Source organism: Trachinotus anak, unplaced genomic scaffold, assembly GCF_046630095.1.
Source record: "Trachinotus anak isolate AG129_WGS33_773 ecotype Australia unplaced genomic scaffold, CSIRO_AGI_Tana_v1 ptg000001l, whole genome shotgun sequence".
Taxonomy (NCBI): domain Eukaryota; kingdom Metazoa; phylum Chordata; class Actinopteri; order Carangiformes; family Carangidae; genus Trachinotus; species Trachinotus anak.
The window spans coordinates 2464189-2484012 of record NW_027273852.1 but is presented as its reverse complement, the minus strand read 5'-3'; the positions used below and the strand labels follow the sequence as shown (position 1 = coordinate 2484012).

The window sequence follows — 19824 nt, the reverse complement described above, 5'->3', positions numbered from 1 at the left end:
CACTGGAATTATATACTGGATGTCTGTGTGTGTGAGAAAGTTACCAGTGAATTTGTATAATGATTTTTAATAACAGTTTTAAAGCATTGTAAAAAAAATAATAAATAAATGAAAATAATGGCACAATCTTCCTCTTCAACAGTAAAACACACACTAACTCAGTTTAGTTCAGTCAGAGGTTTTGCTGCTGAGTCAGTTTGATGGCTTTTTGTGAGATTTTCATTGTTATTCTCAGTCTACATTTTAGCTTAAACACATACTTTGTTGTTTCTAAGAAATTATCTTTCTTGCTTGAAGTAACAGTCCAGTCATGCAACTTAATTAAAATGTTTTCATAGCAGTATTGTGATGTCATTGCTCAAGACAGGTGGGACTCAATTGCACGTCTTCAGACACCAGATAAAAGTTCAAAACAGTTCACTTTTACTCAGACAAAAGCAGGCTGGGACAAGCAATAGGCCAAGTCAGGGGGCGGGACAGTGCTCTGCAACAGGTTGGCAAGAAAACCAGGCAAAAAGACGTGAGCAGGTCTGCCAATCTTCAGCATAGAAAGCACTGAGGTGATAAATCAAGTGAGAAGTACTGCCATTTTCCCATAGATATCAATACAATCGGACATCTTTTTTCAACCAGTGGAGTTGCCCCCTGATGGTCATTAGATAGAATGCAGATTTAAGGCACTTCCACATTGGCTTCACTTTTCAGACCTAGAGTAGACATCTATTTTCATATACAGTCAGTGATGTCCAAGTGGACATTTGTGCCAAATTTAAAAAGAAATCCCTCAAAGCATTTCTGTGACATCACTTTTATGAGAATGGGACGGGCAAATGGTTGGACAACCTGAAAATATAAAACCTCCAGCCCTGGCTGTCACCACCATGGAGACATAAAAACAATATTTTATGCTTTATGCTGAAACTCTGAAAATATGGAAGAGAGTGTCAATAAAGACTCAGGAAATAAATGTGATATTTTACTGATATTCATCAGGGAATTGGATTAAAACACAGGTGCCAGCAAACTGCTGACATTGTGCCCCTCCTTGAGAGATTAATTCAAAGAAATTAATTAATTAATTAATGCAGACAAATTAAGTAATCCCAGTGCATTAATTACTAATTCAAATATAATATATTCCATTTGGGATTAGTTGCATGTTGTGTGTTGGGTAAGGAGGTAGTAAAATGTACTGTAAGAGTGCGCGCGTGTCTTTTAAGGGGGGGAATTAGGTTAATGAGAAAAGTTCACACAAAGTCCAACTTCCCTGATTCCATCTTCAGCTTGTAGCACAAAGGCAGTCAGAGTTCACATGCACTTGCAGGAAAGAAAGGCGAGGTGACAGGTTCAAAAGTTCAGGCACTGCTTTGGACTCACTTTGCATGCCACTACCATTCGGCACACTCTGGTACTTTTTCAGATGTGAGGGGCAATCTAATTTACTGTTGTGTATCGAGCTCTGGGTGGCAGGAATCTCCACAGGGGAATACCGAAATGGGAATAAGAGTAGAGGGAGGCCGTTGCTAAACAGAGCCTTGCTCCTTCCCCGTCCCCCCCTGATGAATTTGTCAAACAGATCCATGATGTCTTACTGAAGACAAGCTGTGACACAGCCTCTTTTCAGATGCACTGATCTCTAAATGGTTGTTACCATCACATGAGATACCGTGAAATCAATTCCTTCACCTGTGACCTCTAAATGCTATGGGGTATTCAAGTGTCACAACGGGAAAATAAAATGAAACCTAAAATCCTCAGGACAGAGCCCATTTCACTCTACACAATACTATTCTTATACTGTGCAATGCAAAAATATTTTTAATATCAGCCTTGTCAGACAAAAGTCAATTTCCAGGAAGACCTGTGGTAAAACCAGGCTCTTAATTCCTCTTGTTACATGTACATTTTTGAACTGTCAGGTTAGCAAACAGATACATCACTTGCTTTGGAAAAAGCTCTTCTGTTCCCGCCTTAAACTGTATAGAAAGATGGATGTAGCCTCTGTGACATCACCCATAGGTTTCTGCTGGTGAGTGGGCTGCTCCACTGCTGCCATCTTGGCAGTGCCTGACTCCACCCTTAACTCCCGGCTAATCCAAAAATGGGCAAAGAGGTGGGGCTTGTGTGAAGCGGAGACTTTGTACTTTGTGGCGAGCATACACTCACCAACCTGTCACTCAAAGCAGCACGCCCTCAATTAAGATTAGCTTTAAGTCTCAATAAAATGTAAACAGGTGAGTTATATAATGAGTCACCCCTCTACAGTTGGCATAGAGGAGGAAATTAGCAGTAGAGATGAAAAACGTTTGTTGTACCAGGCTGTAAACATGTTTATTTCTGCTGTAAATTTTATTTTAACATGAGAGTCTATGGGGATTCACTCACTCTTGGAGTCAGCCTCAAGTGGTCTTTTAAAGAGCTGCAGTTTTTAGCACATCCATGGTTCCTGGTAGTTCCCACCTGTCCACTAGTGCTTCTACAGACATTGGTTCGAAAGTAGTTCAGTAATTTAGTCTGGCACTTTTACTTTTTTGTATAAATTTGAGAGCTTATGGAAAGGTCCTTATGGAGCCACACAGGATATTATACAACTAGCACACAAGTAAAACACGTGTGCAGCATTTTGTTTTTACCCTCTTTCCAGTTGTCTTTATTCATTGTGGAAACACTTTAATCCAAAGTGACATACATTTGAGATCTGATCAAGTCAAAAAGGTAAACAACATGCCTTTCACTTTTGGCTGCCTAAATTTGCTGAAATAAAGGTATATTTTACTTTCAATTGAATTAAAATATCTAAAATCCAAATCAAGATCAAAATGCAGAATTGATAAGAAACAAAAGTAAATGACACTAAATTTAGTTTTACTTCATTCTAAAAACGTTTCTATCTGTAAAAAGCCATTTTGCATCGTTATAGCTTTTCAACACCTGTTCCATCTTCACTGTCCAGACTGCATGCCTCAAGCCAGTAGAGGCACACATGAGGGAAGATGATTTAATCCAGGTGTGGATGTGTGTGAGCATCTACATTTGTCTCAGTGTGACTGTGTGTGTTTATGTGTGGAAGATTTAGATGAATTACAGAGATAGAGCGAAGAGAGAGACCAGCATGAGGTTTCCATTTCACTGCACCTCACAGCAAGGAGTGCCCTCGCCACGTCACGGAGCCACTGCCGTGTGGCGGGTCGGGATCCCTGGCCGCTCTCCATCCTCCTGACAGCCTGTCTCCATGCCTGCACTGGCTCCCTGCCCACCAGATCACTTTTAATTATCTCTTATGTCAAACGCGCTCTGAGGAAGTCCAGGAGCACGGTACCAAAACAACACTCCTCTATGGTCACTTTAAATGAGTCTCACAAAGCCACTCTTCATCACATCCTCGCTCTGGATGAAGTTCAGAGTTAGGAGACAGTTTTGCATCGCATTTCATCCTCGTTTTAAAAGGTGCTTCTTTGCTGAAGTTTCCATTCTTCAGGTTGCAATACAAGCTTGTGCGGGCTGCCTCGGGCTGGACGGACGTTATGTGGCTCTGAAGGAAAAATGTTGGAGTGGAACCTGCATGTTGATTTATGAGGTGATATGAAAGCTGACATTTTTACCGTAGCGCTACTGTCAGAACGCCATGGTCATTAGGCAACAAATTCAGGTCAGTCAGTCAGGCTTGCGACACTCCTCCATATCTGTCTATTATCACGCTCCGGTGAACAGACAACTCCATCTGTTGTGCTTTATGTTCTCCCATGCTAGATCCAACTCTGTACAATCTGCAGGTGATTAAAAGCACTTTGCATCAGAGCAAACAAGCCTGACTCTGGGCAAAGCCACACAGCTGCAGCTACGCAGCAGTGATATTTGTATGTGTGTGTGTGTTTAATCTAGGTGAGAAAATACATTCTTGGGACTAATGCCTTACTCCTTACAGAGAGATACCTCTTGTGCAGATTGACTAACGGGGAGAGGCAGTGTTTTGGCAGAGATACTGACAGTTGGAAGCAAGAGAAATGACTGAGGGTAAATCCACAAGACCTCGTGTTGACTTAGGATTGCTTACTGAGTCAGATACGTTGTCGTGCCATTAGTAAATATTTCTTTCCACTCACTCCCAGACATACAAACACACACACACACTCTTTAGCCCATCTTTAAAATAAGATTAAAAGCAAGTCTTAACATGCATTTTTTCTAAAGACACAATAGGAGACAAAAAGCAAAACATTCACAACCTCCAGGGCAGAGAGTTCGTCTTTATTATTAGTCCGTGCTTCCAAATGAGAGAAAAACACATGATTAATATCTCCCTATATTGTTTTGTTGACAGCAAAGAGCCCTAAGAAATGAGCACTATTTTAAGCGCTTTGGTATGCGGTCAGAAGGCCAATTGGACTGCATGTATCATATGCTGAAATCAAGCAGCTGCAAAATTACAGTAGCGTGCCCTCACCGCAACCGACTAGAGCTGTGCAATTAATCAGAGGTTAACCCCACAACCCCACAAAACTTGTGCATAATCTCTAATTTACGTACGTTCTCTCTTTACATGCACAAACACACACACAAACACACACAAACACATTGAGACAGCGCAGCCTCAAATGTAGACTCAGACTGGAAGTACTTCCAAGAAGAGAATGTGGGTAAACATGTCCTATAAGTAGATGTCATACACTCTATAAGTAGATGTCAGTGCACCAAGGCATCTAATAAAAATGTTTTGGAGTCTGTCATGCAGAAAATGATAACTCTAGTGAAGAGAGCTGCGAGACATACCTCACATTTACTGAAGAATTGTTAAGAAAGAGCTTCTAGACCAGTGACAGATTCACAAATGAGGTGCAGAATCACAGAGGGTCCTCTGCCTGTTTCACCACACACACACACACACACACACACACACACACGCACCCCACCATTAATCATCCCTAATAGCTTTGTTATCTTAGTCTCACCTTCCTGTATTCATAGCCCTCTCACTGTGAGGCAGGAAACTGCTGGACAATAACCCATCACTGCTTACAAAGCATCTGAAATTAACATTAGTGTGACAAGTGTGCTGTGAGGAAGGAATCGAGCAGTGGGTATGGGTTCCGGTTCAGGTCAGGGTCAGACCAGCAGTTAATGATGTAAGGTGATTGTAGTCACTAGCATGCCAACATGCTGATGTTAAGCCAATATAATGTTAACTGTGTTGCAGCATGTTAGCATGCTAGCATTAGCTGATTAGTAAATACAAAGCATAGGACTCATTATTTATTAGACTCACGTCAGACCCTATCCCTAATCTATCAACAGTGCTGTAACATTTTCCTGTAATGCCACGTTGACACTACGACTTCACGTTTTCATTCACAATACTTGTACTTGTATTGCCCCCTGGGAAGTACTCACACCACCTCATCAGCACATGAAATACTGCTGTGTACTCTGTCCAATGGCAGCATGATGAAGAGACTGCTTTGTGAGCAATAAGCTTGTATTGTTTGAACAAACACTGAGTTAGGTGACTTGGTGGTATGACTCTGTTTGTGTGAGCAAATGGAATGCAGTTCTCTCTTTTTAATTTGAGTGAGTAATGGTCTGAGTACAACACATTCAATATTTCAACACGTTACATAATCGCTTTTTACTTAGAAGTCAAATTTGTGTAGCTCATCCAAGTAACTTGCAATCACATACAGTTGTGATCACAGGCAATATTGCATTCTCAACCACACAAACATGTACTTATCATACACACACACACACACACACACACACACACACACACACACACAAACATCACAAGAGAGTGAAGCAGGGTTTCTGTTTGAAGGTTTCCTTCAGTTTCTGAATTCTGGGTGGGTTTGTAGCTCCATTCTATCTACACAGCTCTGTAAATTCTTCTGACAGTATCCAATCAATACTCAAGTTGTATTTCATTCATGTTTTTGAAATTTATCTATGTTCTCCCAAGTCAAACAAATTTTCCCACATAACCAAGAAGCGTGTATAAGGGAATCACATTTTGAATATCAATATGAGGAGCTGGTGTCAAAGTTCCTTAAATGAAAGTACTGATGGTTTATGGTTTATATTATATGAAAACTTCTCCAAATGTTGTTGGGAAAACTGTTGTCATACAGTTGTAATTTATCTGCACTAATAAAGCAAGTAAGGTATTTAATTTTCCTTGTTTGTACTTGAAATTGTTTTGGGTTGTCTGAAGTTTTTCTACATTCATTTCTGAACCAGTACATATGGGATCAAAGTGTTGGGATTACTTAAATAGAGTAATAAATCATCAGCAATCAAGTAAGCGTGCATTGGAAAGTCAATGTTTCCTGGTCAAAGATTCCTGGTCCTTACTGAGTTCTTGTTTTAGCACCAGTGATAAGCATTTCAAATGAAGTGATTTAAGAAAGGAGAGAAGGTCGTGCTCTTTTATTTCTGATGCATCGGGTCCTCACAAAACAATTTAAACTCCTCATTAATGATCTGATTATTTCTATAAACGCAATCTAATGTTTAATAATTTAGAGATATAAGTTTTCTCTCTAGAACCCTTTTCCTGATTTATTAGCAGAAATATTTATTTAAGTTTGTTCTAAGGTCATTAGTTTTTCCGAGTAATGAAATTTAATAATAACAATAACACAATTCAGTCACCATCCTACTACTGACTTTATTATTATTTATGTCATTATACAAGTCTGCTTTCCTGTTTTCTGTTATTTTTCGCCTCCCACACCTGTTGCCTTACATCACATTTGTCCTCCTTAGATGTGGAGTTCCTGTAAAAAAAAAAACAAAAAAAAAAAAAAAACAATGTCAGAGGACAGTTTACCCAAATGATATAGGACTTCACGTTGTTTGTGTCTTCCTGTAATCCATGGAGGGAGACCAAAACACACTGATAATGACACAGCCCACAACTTCAGCACACACAAGAAGGCACCCACGTATACACAAACATGTAAAAACAACACAAACCCATACATATTTGCCCATATTTATCTTTTAGGAACATGCCCCTACTCTATCTTGGTGCACACAACATGGTCAGATTATAATCACACACATAAACAACACACACATTCAAATGCACAGGTACACACATACAGACATATCAGCCCTCTCTGTATAAATGTGAACAGCACTTCACTCATGCACGTTTCCACTTTTTCCACATCATATTTTGAATAATAAACTTAAATTGTAAAGTAACATATTACGGAGTTAACAGAGAATTTACCAAAGACACAACTGATCTTACGCCACTGGTCTTATAGAGAAAAAAAGTCCCTGTAAGGAGGTTACATCTGTTTGTGTTAGGACATTAAAACCAAATCTATCTCTCTTAGTGGTGATACATTGTCTGTCTTAAAGCAATAATTCTTGAGTAGGAGAACAGGAGCAAGAGAGAGAGTGAGAGGAGGAAGCCCCTAACCCATCTATTCCTGTCAGGTTGTCCACCCCTTAATACCATATGAATCCTCAGGAATGCAGTCCTTACTTGTCCCTGGAAGTACCCTTGTTTGAGTCAGGGATTCTCAGAGCAGTTCATTTAAGTTCATCTTGTTTGGAAGAAATCTTAATCTCTCCTTTTCTTTGAGTTGGTTTCAGTGATGCCTCTTGTTTGTCTCATTCTGCTGCAAAGGAAGGAGGAGGCGAAGAGCCTTCAACATCCTGGTCATGGATTAGGTTCAGAGTGGATGACATCATTTTCTGGGGCTTTGCCCTGCTATGTGGCATTGTGCTGCCCCTGGATGAGGGGAAGCTCTAGCAGGGGTACATGCAGTTCGCAAACAATATCAGTCTGGAACAGAGAATGGCACCTCTCAGATTTTCCTTTGGGTCTTCAACAGAGAGGGGCTGGCCAGCAGGTTGTAAAAGCACATCAATTTATTTTCCCCAAATGTCTTTTCTTTTGAAACCAATGGAGTTTCCTTCTGTTTTTAGATTATTTCTTCACTATATTACTATTCATGTTCCAATAGAAAGATGGTTGCTACAAGAGCTGAAAGAACAATCACTTAGTTTTGTTTAGGCAACCGCTGATAAATGTAAAAACTGCAGAAATTAATATTATTATTCCTTATTGGACAGCCACCTGTTTCACCATACTGGCACAAACGGGATCGAATCAAAGGCATATAACTAGTCTGAGGCCGAATTTATATTCACACCTGAGTGAGATGCTTTGTGCAAATGCACAATTTTACTAAACAGCCAACAGGCACACAGAGATCTACTGACTTCTGGTTTCTCACTTCAGGGAACTTGCAGGTTTTACCAGAGGAAGAGCAAAATCAGGAGAAATCAGGATATCTGCTGTTGCGGGATTAGTTTTAAGCCGTGTGTGGAATCCAGTTGGGCAGAGCTTTGTGTGTTTCACTGTTAGTGTAGCAAGAAGTAGCTAATGAGATAACACTGTCCTGTGAAATTAACTTTCAACCTGCAGAGGGTACCGTGTGAGGAGTCTGAGCCTGATACGTGACGTCATTCATCACATGCCACATGTTCCGATGCAGCTTAAATTACACAATTTACTTTTCATGCATGACTCCAATAGCTGTTAACAAGACCTCAGTCAAATTCCTAATGCGCATTTTATATGTAGACATCCACATTATGTTTACTACTTCACTGAAACAAATACAGTACAGCCATAAAGCTGTGGCGCTAAATGAAATTGAGGAATGAACAACCAGATATCAGCAATATTCACCCTCTAATAATATTTATTATTCATATTATTCAGTTATTTTAAACAGTCCACGGTGGCTTTGACTGAGATCCGAGAGACGTGTTTTACATAAGCAGCCAGACGAGGAAGATAACATCAGTGTTCAGGCCTCCATTTCCCTCTTTTTTAAAAGATTATAGGCTACTTTATACACCAGGGGGCTCTTTTTATTAAGTTTCACTGTTTCTAATCAAATCCTTTTGTGTGTTGTGTGGGTTATGCACCACAGAGAACAGTAGCATGCTTGCACAAACTGATGTAATTGTTGATACTGTGGTCATTCAAGATAATCTCATTCATGGGATCCATTAAGATTATCAGCAACGCGACGTTGCAACATTTTAACTAGATAAGTTTAAAAACCTCCACAATGCAAGAGATGCTGGTAGATACAGATATGTGTGGTGGCCACGTAGTAGGCTGTATTTAATGAAATTAAATTCTTGCTGTCTGTGTTTTGGAAAATAATGTCACAAGAGTAGGATTGTTATTCTTTCACAGTTATGACCACTTCTAATTGTAAGCCACAAAGCGGTCACCAGCTCTGTGCACAGAGCTGCAGAATTCAGCATTCAGCCTCTAAAGTAAACACGTTATGACAGCTGTGGTGAATGAAGTCAAAAACACAGGAAGCCATTTTTGTACGAGTTAGCAAACCAAACCAGGTGATAAAAAAGACAGTAAAAATTGTACTTTTGTTTGACAAGTGGAGAGAATGACGATGCCAACAGGATACCTGTGTTGTTCTGTGTCTGGTAAACATGATTGTAGTGAGCTTCGTGATAGACTTGCTGTTTAAAGGGGCTATTTATAAGTTTCCTCTGCCGCCAAATGTAGTTTCTTGCCAGGAGCAGGAGCTTCGGCCATCGTTGTCTTTTCAATGCAAGAGGTTATAATATGTCCTCTAAGCATCAGTATATCTTCAGGGCAGACTGGAAGCTACAGGGAGTTGGTAACGGAAAGTGACGGGATGGGCTAGCATTGGTTAGCAACTGGTTAGCATGCTAACTTCAGTAGAAGTACACTTTCTGTGTAGGGAAATTGACCCTGGCTAGCAGGGTCCAGCAAACTGTGACAGGACTCCATTGTTTGACATGACTAGACTTGATGGATAGATAAATACTTAATTAATGCTGAGGGAAATTCAGGAGGTATAGCTGAGCCTGGCAAGCTATTTAGAGGATATAGAAATGCTAACTTTGACTGGGGATGTACTGGGTTGTGCAGTTGCATGTTGTGTGTCATCAGTGGTTCCTTCAACTACCAATATCCAAGACTTGACCTTTGGCTCATGGACAGCAGTTACGGGCCAAAGTTTTTGATTGTATTTCTTTCCTTACTTTTTTTTTTTTTTAGGTTTTAGGTTACTTTACTTTTATTAGATACATTAATATGTGAGTGCAGAATTGCTGCAATAATGTATACTGCATATGTTAAGAGAGTGAAGATATAATGCAGTACACATCAAATTGCTATCAAAAGGAAACTAATCAAGAAGAATTTTAGGAAATTAAGATTTAATATTAGGGATCTGACTTACCCCCAATTAATGTGGAACTTTTTCATGCCAGGAAGTGCAACAGCACCCTATTTAAAAGAGCCAAGTCAAACCACATTGCTTCATGGTTGAAACATCTGCATTTGTTTGCATTTGGGTGCTATTTATAACCATTTATTTGATATACTACAGTATATTTAAGGATTTATATTCCTGGATTAATCTCTGTTGTGGAAAACACTGTGTGACTATGAACCTCTTCCAAACAAGGGAGGGGACTTCTGGAATTGTAATTGCATGTATGCTGCGCCTGACCAAACACATAAGAAAGCACATAAATTTGAAACTGAAGCTTAACACATGGCAGATGATGAACTTTACTTTCAAATCTAACTTCATTAACAAATGATTGTCATGTATAATTCCCGGCAGGAACGACTTGACTTTCAGGCTCCTGCCGCTGCATTTGGCAAATGGCTCCTGAGCTGGGACACAGCCCCTGAGACTCATATGTAACAGGTTAAAGTTGAGACCGCAGAGTGGTAGAGTGGGGGCAGGGCAGAACAAGTTTTGAGGTTGAGGAGAGAAGTGTGCATCTGTGTTTGTGTGTGAGACACAGACTGGGGAAAAAGCCAATGTTGAAAGAAGTGTGTGCCTGCATGTGTGTGCATGTTTGTATTTTAGTGTGTGTGTGTTTGTGTATGTGTGTGTGTGTGTGTGGGGGGGAGATAGAAGGAGCAGACAGCAGTCACCGAGGCACAAGAGGTCACAGATGTGGGGAGAGAAAGTGCACATTCAGCATTTCCCAGGGAGGGGGCTGAGTGCTGAGACAGTTGGAGAGTTAGAAGATGCAGGTGGTGCTGCTGAACGTGCTGGTGAGCAGCAAACCTGACAAGTCTAATCAGGTCTTATCTGGCTCTCCTGCAATTTCATGGCTGTTTGAACCAAGTGGGCCATGTTCCTCAGATCTTTGGTGGAGGATTTTATCTAAGAAAAAAGTTTCCATAAAGCATCTTGAAGCCATGAGGAGAAAAAAATGTGATTATCATTTTCTACAATGATGACTCAATGCCTTTTGAGAACCAGAAACCTAGTAACTGATGTGTGACTGTGATAAGATGGGGGAGTGCATTATTTTTTATGTTAAAAGCTTATTTATCAGGTACTCTGAATATTAAAATGGTTGAAAGTTGCATTACGTCATTTACAATAGAAAAATACAGGTGTTAAACAGCATTTAAACAGCAAACACTCACACGTTCTTCAAATTTGATTAATCTGACTGCTTTTTCTCTACATTTCCTCTTCGCTTTCTATCACCAGAACCACTTTCTCAGCTGCACTTTCCAGCAGAGGACCGTGCTTACTGTTTACTGAAGTGAACAGTGTTGCAGCAGGAATCAGGCCAACTTTTGGATATGTGGGTAAAAAGACACTGTAAACAGATCTGCCACTTAAAAATAAGATGAGTCCTAGACTGTGGCCACGATTTGAGAAATATTATGGAGTTCAAGAAAGCCAACATTTCATTTTGGCTTTTTAAGATGTTCAAGCTGTGGTTGGAAAAAAAACATTAGTGCAAGGAAGTTTATATCTGCCTACCTACCAGGCCACTAGATAAAACATCTGCATTTTTCATTACCATTACACATGTTTAAAGCAGCATTACATTGTCATACAGTATTATCATGCTACAAAGCTTTTAAAAAAAAAAGGCTTATTTACATAATTAACCAGCAGACACATAGGCCTCGCTACATTTGGACCCGAGTATCAACCTCTGAGGCTGAAAAATGAAGCCAACTCAGAGCCAAACCTGCAGTTACTCATATGACCACCAAAAGTGAGTCAGTCCTCATAGATTCCCAGTTAAAATGCCCAAATTTTACAGCAGAAATGAACATGTTTACCGCCTGGTACAAAAAATGGTTTTTAACTCCTGCTTCATGACAACTGGACAGGGGGTGATTTTTTATATAACTCTACATATATATATGAATTTTATTAAGGCTCAAAGACTCAACAGGATTTATACTTGGAATAAAGAAAACACCAATGCAGAGTAGCGGGGGGAAAAAATGGCATTTACAGTAAGAGCAGAACCACATTTTTAGTTTGTACCATCTCACAACACAAAACAATGAAAATGGCAGAACTGGGCTCAGCACCAATGCTATAAAATGCTTTTCCTGGTAAACCAGAGCTCATCAAACCACTGCATGATAGACAGCCATGCTACTGATCGACCTAAATCAAAACAGGCAACTGAAGGTTGAACTTAGCCATTATCTTCAACTCTGAGGCACCAGTAGAAATCCCCTTGAAGACCACTGACGAAATAACAATCGGAGTCTTTTCTACTTATTCCATTTCTTATAAGAAAAACTGCACGTAACACAATATGTATTTCTGTTGTATTTGTTTTTCAAACCAATTTGAACCTCCAAATGACAACTTCTTGGAAGAATCCATGTGTGTCTGTCTACACACAAAGTCTGATTCCTGGTATAGTACAGTCACTAAAGGGTCAGAGCAAAATCCATGCAACCATCTGTAAATATTGTGTGCTTAACTGAGTACTAAAAAGCTGTGAATGATGTGTTCTGCATGTTTGCTTTTTTTTTAACTTGATTTGACCACTTTGGATTATTGTTGAGGTTTGCCTGGTCATTTTTCAAGTAGAGTGTGCACATAAACTAACCCCCAACAGCTTGAACTGGTTGACTTCAACTGTTCAAGGGCCTTTTATTTTGTCTGACAAACCACATTCATATCTGGAGTTCAGCTCAATAAATATTACAAATACTCCCTTGCACTTCAGCAAACGAGACAGCGATTTAACTGTCTGCTTGTACAACGCCAGCCTTGCAATATGTGTAGTAGTATTCTGTGTCTCTGATGAGTGTGTAAGTGAGCATATAAGTCCTCTCTTCGTGTGTTTGCACTAAAATTTCATGACCTTGCCTCCTCCATGTAATCTTCTGACATCCTTGATAAAAGGTTCATGTGGAAACGAATGTATGTGGATTCCAAGGCCTATTTTCACTGCTGCCTCCTCCAGCAGGGACTCATATCTACACCCAAATCTATCACACTATAAATACTGTGCTCCTGGAGACCAAGTGAAATAGATGTGCAAGTAGCAGGTGCTTCTCAAGAGCAGCATTGGGCTCCTTCTCGGGAAAATATTTTAGCAACTTGGCAATATTTCATGACCTGTCAAATAATGATGCTCATACAATGTAGCTGAGAGCTCACAAGAGGACCATAGACAAGGTGCACTGTGGTCTTGGCAAATTCTGATTTCAACAAAAACAAATACCTTCCCCCTGTGCATATTCTGCCAGAGAAGGGTTTCCTGCAACATCACAAATCAGGTTTGGGAGGAAAACACTCAAGATATTAGAACAAGCAATCACAAAGGCCTTGTCCTCATTCAGCTCTCAGCAAATTCATAATAAGGATAAGAAAGTTTCCATCTGTCAACTAGGCAAAGAAGCTTAAAGTACTCAGTGTTTTTAGTTTGAAGGACTGGAACTGTTTCTTCAGCTTGGATGTTCCTTACGTGTACCAAAGTGTTGAGCATCTCAGCATTGATGGTTGTGGATGCCAAGCCCTCCGCAGCACTGCTTGGCTATGAGATAATTTCAGTTCAGTGGCCCCAGGTGGAATTGCAGGTCATGTGTTGCCCACTGTGCCAAAATTACTGTTTGTATTATTACTTTCATGCCTTATAATTTATAAACCTTTTTTAGTGCATGCACCTGTTGGGCCACTTTTATTGGTTAGGGGCCATCTTGGAACATGGTCCCCAGATGTATAATGCATACCTGGCAGACACAGGTTAGCCAAGTTGCATACCTCTAAATCACTGCCAACTGCCACTTTGTTCACACACTGGCAGCTGTTTTCCTGGCTGGAGAAACAACTGACAAATCAGAGCTTCAGTGAGGTTGCATTAACAATCAGGATGGATCTATAGAAGATTCCTACATAGATAGCTACCCAGCCATATCCATAAACAATAGTGCCAGACAAAAAGCCAGAACGTGGGCAACAAATGTGACTGACAGTGACATACAAGTTGTTGTAAGTTGTTGTGAGTCAACTCTTCCTAGCAACTGCTACCACAGTGGCAGTGACAGTGGGACAATGTCAGAGTAAAACAAAATCAAACACCCCTCCAATTTCTCAAACAGAAACTGGCTAACTTAAAGTGAAACAAAAAGACAATTCAGTCTGATTATTAGGCCAGTACAGATATATAGCCCAGTTGATACAAGTCACAATGAGGTTCACATAATGTAGCTTGTCAGAACTATTATTTTTTTCTGCATTTTCCTGAGTCTTGAGCTTCATGACTCTAATTAACCAACAGAAAAATATCTCTAATGGGAGAGCGGCATTATATAATACACTCTGATGGTGGTCTCTTTTAGTCAAAGTTTTTGTCATCTCTTCTTTATAAGACCTCCAAACCTCCGACAAGCAACACTGTTTATGAAGATGACATCATTATATAACAGGCAAAAGGAAGTAACTCATTCATGCCAGCAAAACTGCATGGTATTCTGAAAAGTATAGGACGTGTTTTACAAGGCAGAGAAGAGAGAGAAGGGAGAGAAGGGAGGGCTGAAAGCCTGTTAAATGTGACTCGTCCAGATAAGTAATTGCTGCTGATTTTGCCAAAGACATCATAAAAACAGCATCCATTTTGAACTGTCCTGGCGCACACACACACACACTCACACACAATACCTCCCTAATGTGAACAATATGAAAAAAACAAATCTAACTTTGCAGCACTCTAATACATATCCCAGGTGGCCCAGTAGACTACACTACTAGAGCAAAGTACAGTACACAGCAGTTTGTATCTCTATAGGCAAGATTCTGTAGATGGATAAATGATCATCAACATCGTTCCACATAAAGAAAAGTATAGAGGTGTGTGGTATCATGAAAATACTGTATGCCTAGCCTGCATGACCTTACAAGACACTACAAATAAATTCTGTACAGACCAGATACAGTGGGCAGGACTATCATTTTCAAACAATAACTACAAAGACTAAATAAATATTCAAAAGAATTCACACACAATACTGTTAATGTCTTTGTTTCTGCAGTCTTGTGATTTTAAACAGTAGTTGAGATTTTGGGAAATCTCTATACTGTTGATACACCTAAAGCTATTCATTCATTGTGGGACTGCAGTCTTCAGACTGTTAGCTTAGCTTAGCATAACCAAGGGGAAATAGTTATTCTGACCCTTTCCAAATGTAACAAAAGCCTCCTTGGTGAGCTCCTAGTAGGAAGATTTCATCACCTTCAAAATATCTGTTTTGTATCTGTATCTTGTATCTGTCTCCAGTTTTGATGCTAAGCTAGGTTAGCAGGCTTTATATTTACCATACAGGTACGAGCGTGGTATCAATCTTCTCATCTAACTCTTGGCAGGAAAGTGAGCAAGTGTGCGTCCAATCATCTCAGTTTTAGGTCATGAGTGCACCAGAATATTTCAGGGTTTTGTTGAGTCTCATAGAAATTCACAGTTTAAAGTCAAAGGCTAAATTAACCATCCACGGCAGGGTCCTGACACAAGCTCAGCCCAAAGCCTCAGTTTTGCTCTGCGGCAATTATTTTTTGGTGGGCTAATTTGTAGCTGTAACTTTGTTTGGAATATGGTACTAAAGCACATCACCAACTGACATGCTACAGTAAGGGCCTTCAGGTGCCAAGATGGACCAGTGCTAGCTGGTTAGCATGGTAGCTGCAGTCAAAAAACAGACATGATAGAGACAAGAGTTAAGATTAGCGTAGCCTTCACCACTGGAGACAGCTGTTACTGAGAAAAGGAACGAAGGTTGATGCTGAGCTAACAACACTTATTCCAGACTGGTCAAGTAAACAGCTGTTAATGTCAGTATCGCCTATGTAGCAATGGCAAAACTTACAAATAGCTCCTTTAAGAAGGAAACTCAGGCCACATTTAACAACATGGGTGAATCTGTACACCTTAATCTTTCATACATTTAGCCACAAAGGCACTGTACTCATGACACCGTTTCTACTATATGTCTGAATGTTAGTAACTCCACTAAACATCTGTGTGAACACTGACACAATGGTGCCTCCAGCAGAGAGATCATATATTTAATGGGGCAATAAATTTCTGTTACAGTTGTTTTTTGTACTGTTCCAGTTTTTTTTTTTTTTATGTGGAATCTTTCTTTGGTTTTATAGAGATTGGAAAAGATCGATTTACTGTCTCATTTACTTCAATTTACTCTCATTTCTCATCTTTGTAGGATTTTGCCTTTACAGACCAGAAATCCAGTGTTGTTATCTGCTGCCAGTAATCTGTCAGTTGCTGTGTTCGTGTCCTGTCACTTCCAGCAGGCCTTTCTGAGGGATCCGGTGATGGATGGGAGGGAGTAGCAAAAACAGACAAAATGCCTAATGCTGCAGTCTGTTTCTAGTAAAAGTTTTATGAGCGTGTCCTCTCCCTCATTGATGTTATGTCCAGTGACTCAACACACAAAAACCAGAGATCAGTCTTGTGACACCTATGGAAGGAAGTGGCCTGGGCTCTAAAACTGACAGGTTGACACATATGCAAAAACTGGAAAAATCATTGGAGAGTGATGCTACACAGATTACATTTTACAAGCAGTCTGGGAAATATCGTTAGGGTTCTTCATTTCTAGAGAAAAAAAAAAAAAAGCCACAATAAACTGAGCCACATCTGTAGTTTTTGTTATGACAGCGTTGTGTTACATGAACAGCTGGGGAAAAGGGAAAACAACCCAGCAACTCAAGAGATGAAAATAAATTGTCTTTTTCAAAGGTAAACACTTCCGTGGAACATTTGACCTCAGTATTAATGTGTGGACTTGAAAACAAGATTAAAAAAAACCATATCTTGCATAACTAATGTTTATCAGGAAATCATACACCATTTCTTTAATAAAGAGTTGTTCAATAAAGCAGAACCTTTGATTCAGGTTCACCTTGTGTTAATGGGCATTTAAAAGTAATGGTGGCAACAACTGTTTCCTGGTTGGTTTGTGCCATACACAGATGTCTCATTTTAGGAATTCAAGGAACTTTTTCATGCTTTTCTTGAGCTGGCAATGTTCAAAGGCTTTCCATGTGTGTCTAAGTCTAATTCCAAATGAGTGGGTAGCTTTATATTAACACAGAAGGGTGGATCAGAAGGCCTGCATAGCCATGTCCTCACCACAAAGCAATTCAGACTTTTAACTGTGACAACACATCACTGAAGTCTAATGGGGAACAAACCTTAACAGCCTTCAGAGGCCAATGAGTCTTGACATGGTCCCTGGTTAACAGTGATGGATGATAGGCAGAATATTTGACTTTGTCGCTCCCCTGCTGTCCCTGAGCTTTGTGTCCTCCACCTCCTCCCTCGGTGAGAGCTTGTTAATTCTTGCAGGCTGGTTCCACGTTGCCTCACCATCAGTCCAACATAATAACAGCCAGGTATTGTTGAATCTGAGAGACCTTTTGGAAGTCTGTGTGTGGGCTGGTTAACTAGCTCAGTGCAGCGCTCTCTCTTTACCATTTACAAATCATCAGCAACTTTTTACGACCAGGCCTCATTGTGTTCATTAGTCTTTTGTAACGCTATGACGTTGCCGCAATGACCAAACTGTAGCCATGGTGTTTGCCAGTTGCCGTGTTAGCCTCCATTGGCAGTGTAGTGAGCATAAATGTCAAACAATAGCTTTTTGAATCACATCCCCAGAACTGTAAACCTATGAATCACTGTGGCTTTTTCTTGTCCTTCAAGGCGTCATTTAGGTTCAAGGAATTCAGGCGTTGGCAGCTCGTTTTTTTTTTCTTTTTTAACAAAAGCTGACACTTCACATTAGGTCTGCATTAGCATTTGTGCTCATCACAATGATACCCTCCCAAGCACACCCGAACCTTCGTCATTGCTTGATAATGATGATCCTGTCTCCACCTGTTTATCTTTGCTCCTCATCACTTGATTTACTTTCAGTCTGGTATGCACAATGCATCGTAGTGCACACAGCAAGCCAGGAAATCAGGACACAGCCAAGACTAATTCACACTCCAAGATGTCAGCTCTAAATCTTATTTATTGCTTGTTATTCAAATGACACATACCCATGCCTTTCTGGTTTCTTTTCAAGGACTTCAAGGACTTGCAGTATGTATAGGCAGTGCCCTCAAATATGAAGGAATGACTTGGTCATACACACACTTGCAGCCTGCAGCCTACATATAAATTCTGACCCGATTCTGACCCGTAGTTATGTTTTTTTGTCAGCTGACATCTAAAAGCCATAGTAATTGTGACAGGAGCGAAGGGAGAAGTGCAGTGACGTAGTTCAGAGCAACAAAGTCCACATCAGGAGGAGGTTGGGGTGGATGGATGGGTCAACAAAACAAAGGAATATGAGGAGAGCGGTGTTTGATTCCCATGTGAAAGTAACAGTTTATGATGTCTCTATTATCCATGACCACTCAACAAAGTTAACCACGGTGTTATTATTGTAACCATGACAACAAAGATCTTATGTTGAGGAAGTACTTATATTACCTCAGGTTACCCTCTTTTCCTAAACCTAACCAAGCCATGACCATTATTATAGTAACATGGTGACAAAGATAGGTACGCCACTCTCAGACTGCGTGTTTAGTGTTGTAACCACGACAACCAAGGTCCGGTATGTCTTCTGCTGTAGGGGTGCTATTTCAAGAGACACTCCTATGGGTCATATCAGAGGGTTGAGAAAAATTACCTATATGGTTGTTTAGGTTGGAGGACTCACATACACCATTCTGCTACAAGAGCATCAAATTTGTTTTCATCCGCAGCTGAAAATAGTTCCAAATCAATTGACTATTTACTCCTGTTTGAGCAACTTTGGCTAAAAAAGTACAGTGCCCATCAGTTTTAAGGAATGACTGAGATTTCTTTTAAATAAAACTATATATTTGTGATCTATTTTTAAAGATTTACATTTTCAGTATAGATTTGGAGCTCATACAGAGCTGGTTGCAGCCCACATATAAATTCTCTAAACTAATACTACTATCATGTAGAATGTGCATGTGTTTAACATGTTTGGCTTGACTTAAGTTGCAAAAATACACTGGCACCATTATAGCCTTCACATATAACTGCACAGAGACTATCCCTCAGACTGACTGGAACAGTGAGTCTGAAATTTCTACAAAATAGGCTTGTGACCAGATGTTTGCCACAGAGAAGTCTCACTACCACGATCAAAGTGAGCACCCTCAGCGAGCTCACTTGATTTAAACAAGCGCACTGTGATTCTCATCAAATCCACTCACACATTTTCATATTTATGCTTGTGCACAGCCCAATCTGCATGAGTTTAAACACAGACCTGCACAGACAATATAACTATTTCAAGTGCCTGCCAGCAGTTAAGAAGTAATGGCTAAAATTACATGGTGTGACAGGCCTTCTTTTGTTAAGTGCCAGGATTTATTCCTCTTACAGTTATTATATACTCTTGTTTTTTGTGAAATTTGATTGCTGCAGAATGAAGTAAAACACGTTTGATAAATGCCTACA

At 40.0% G+C, this 19824-nt stretch overlaps 1 protein-coding gene across 1 annotated transcript in view; it reads right to left on the bottom strand.

Annotated features, from left to right (window-relative positions):
• Positions 1–6740: 6740 nt before the first annotated feature.
• igfbp2b (insulin-like growth factor binding protein 2b) overlaps positions 6741–19824 on the bottom strand; it is an 80101-nt gene continuing 67017 nt past the window's right edge. The window contains exon 4 of the mRNA XM_071491491.1: positions 6741–6770. Coding sequence (XP_071347592.1) covers positions 6756–6770 — 15 coding nt within the window. The 3' untranslated portion in view covers positions 6741–6755. The remainder of the gene's footprint in view (positions 6771–19824) is intronic.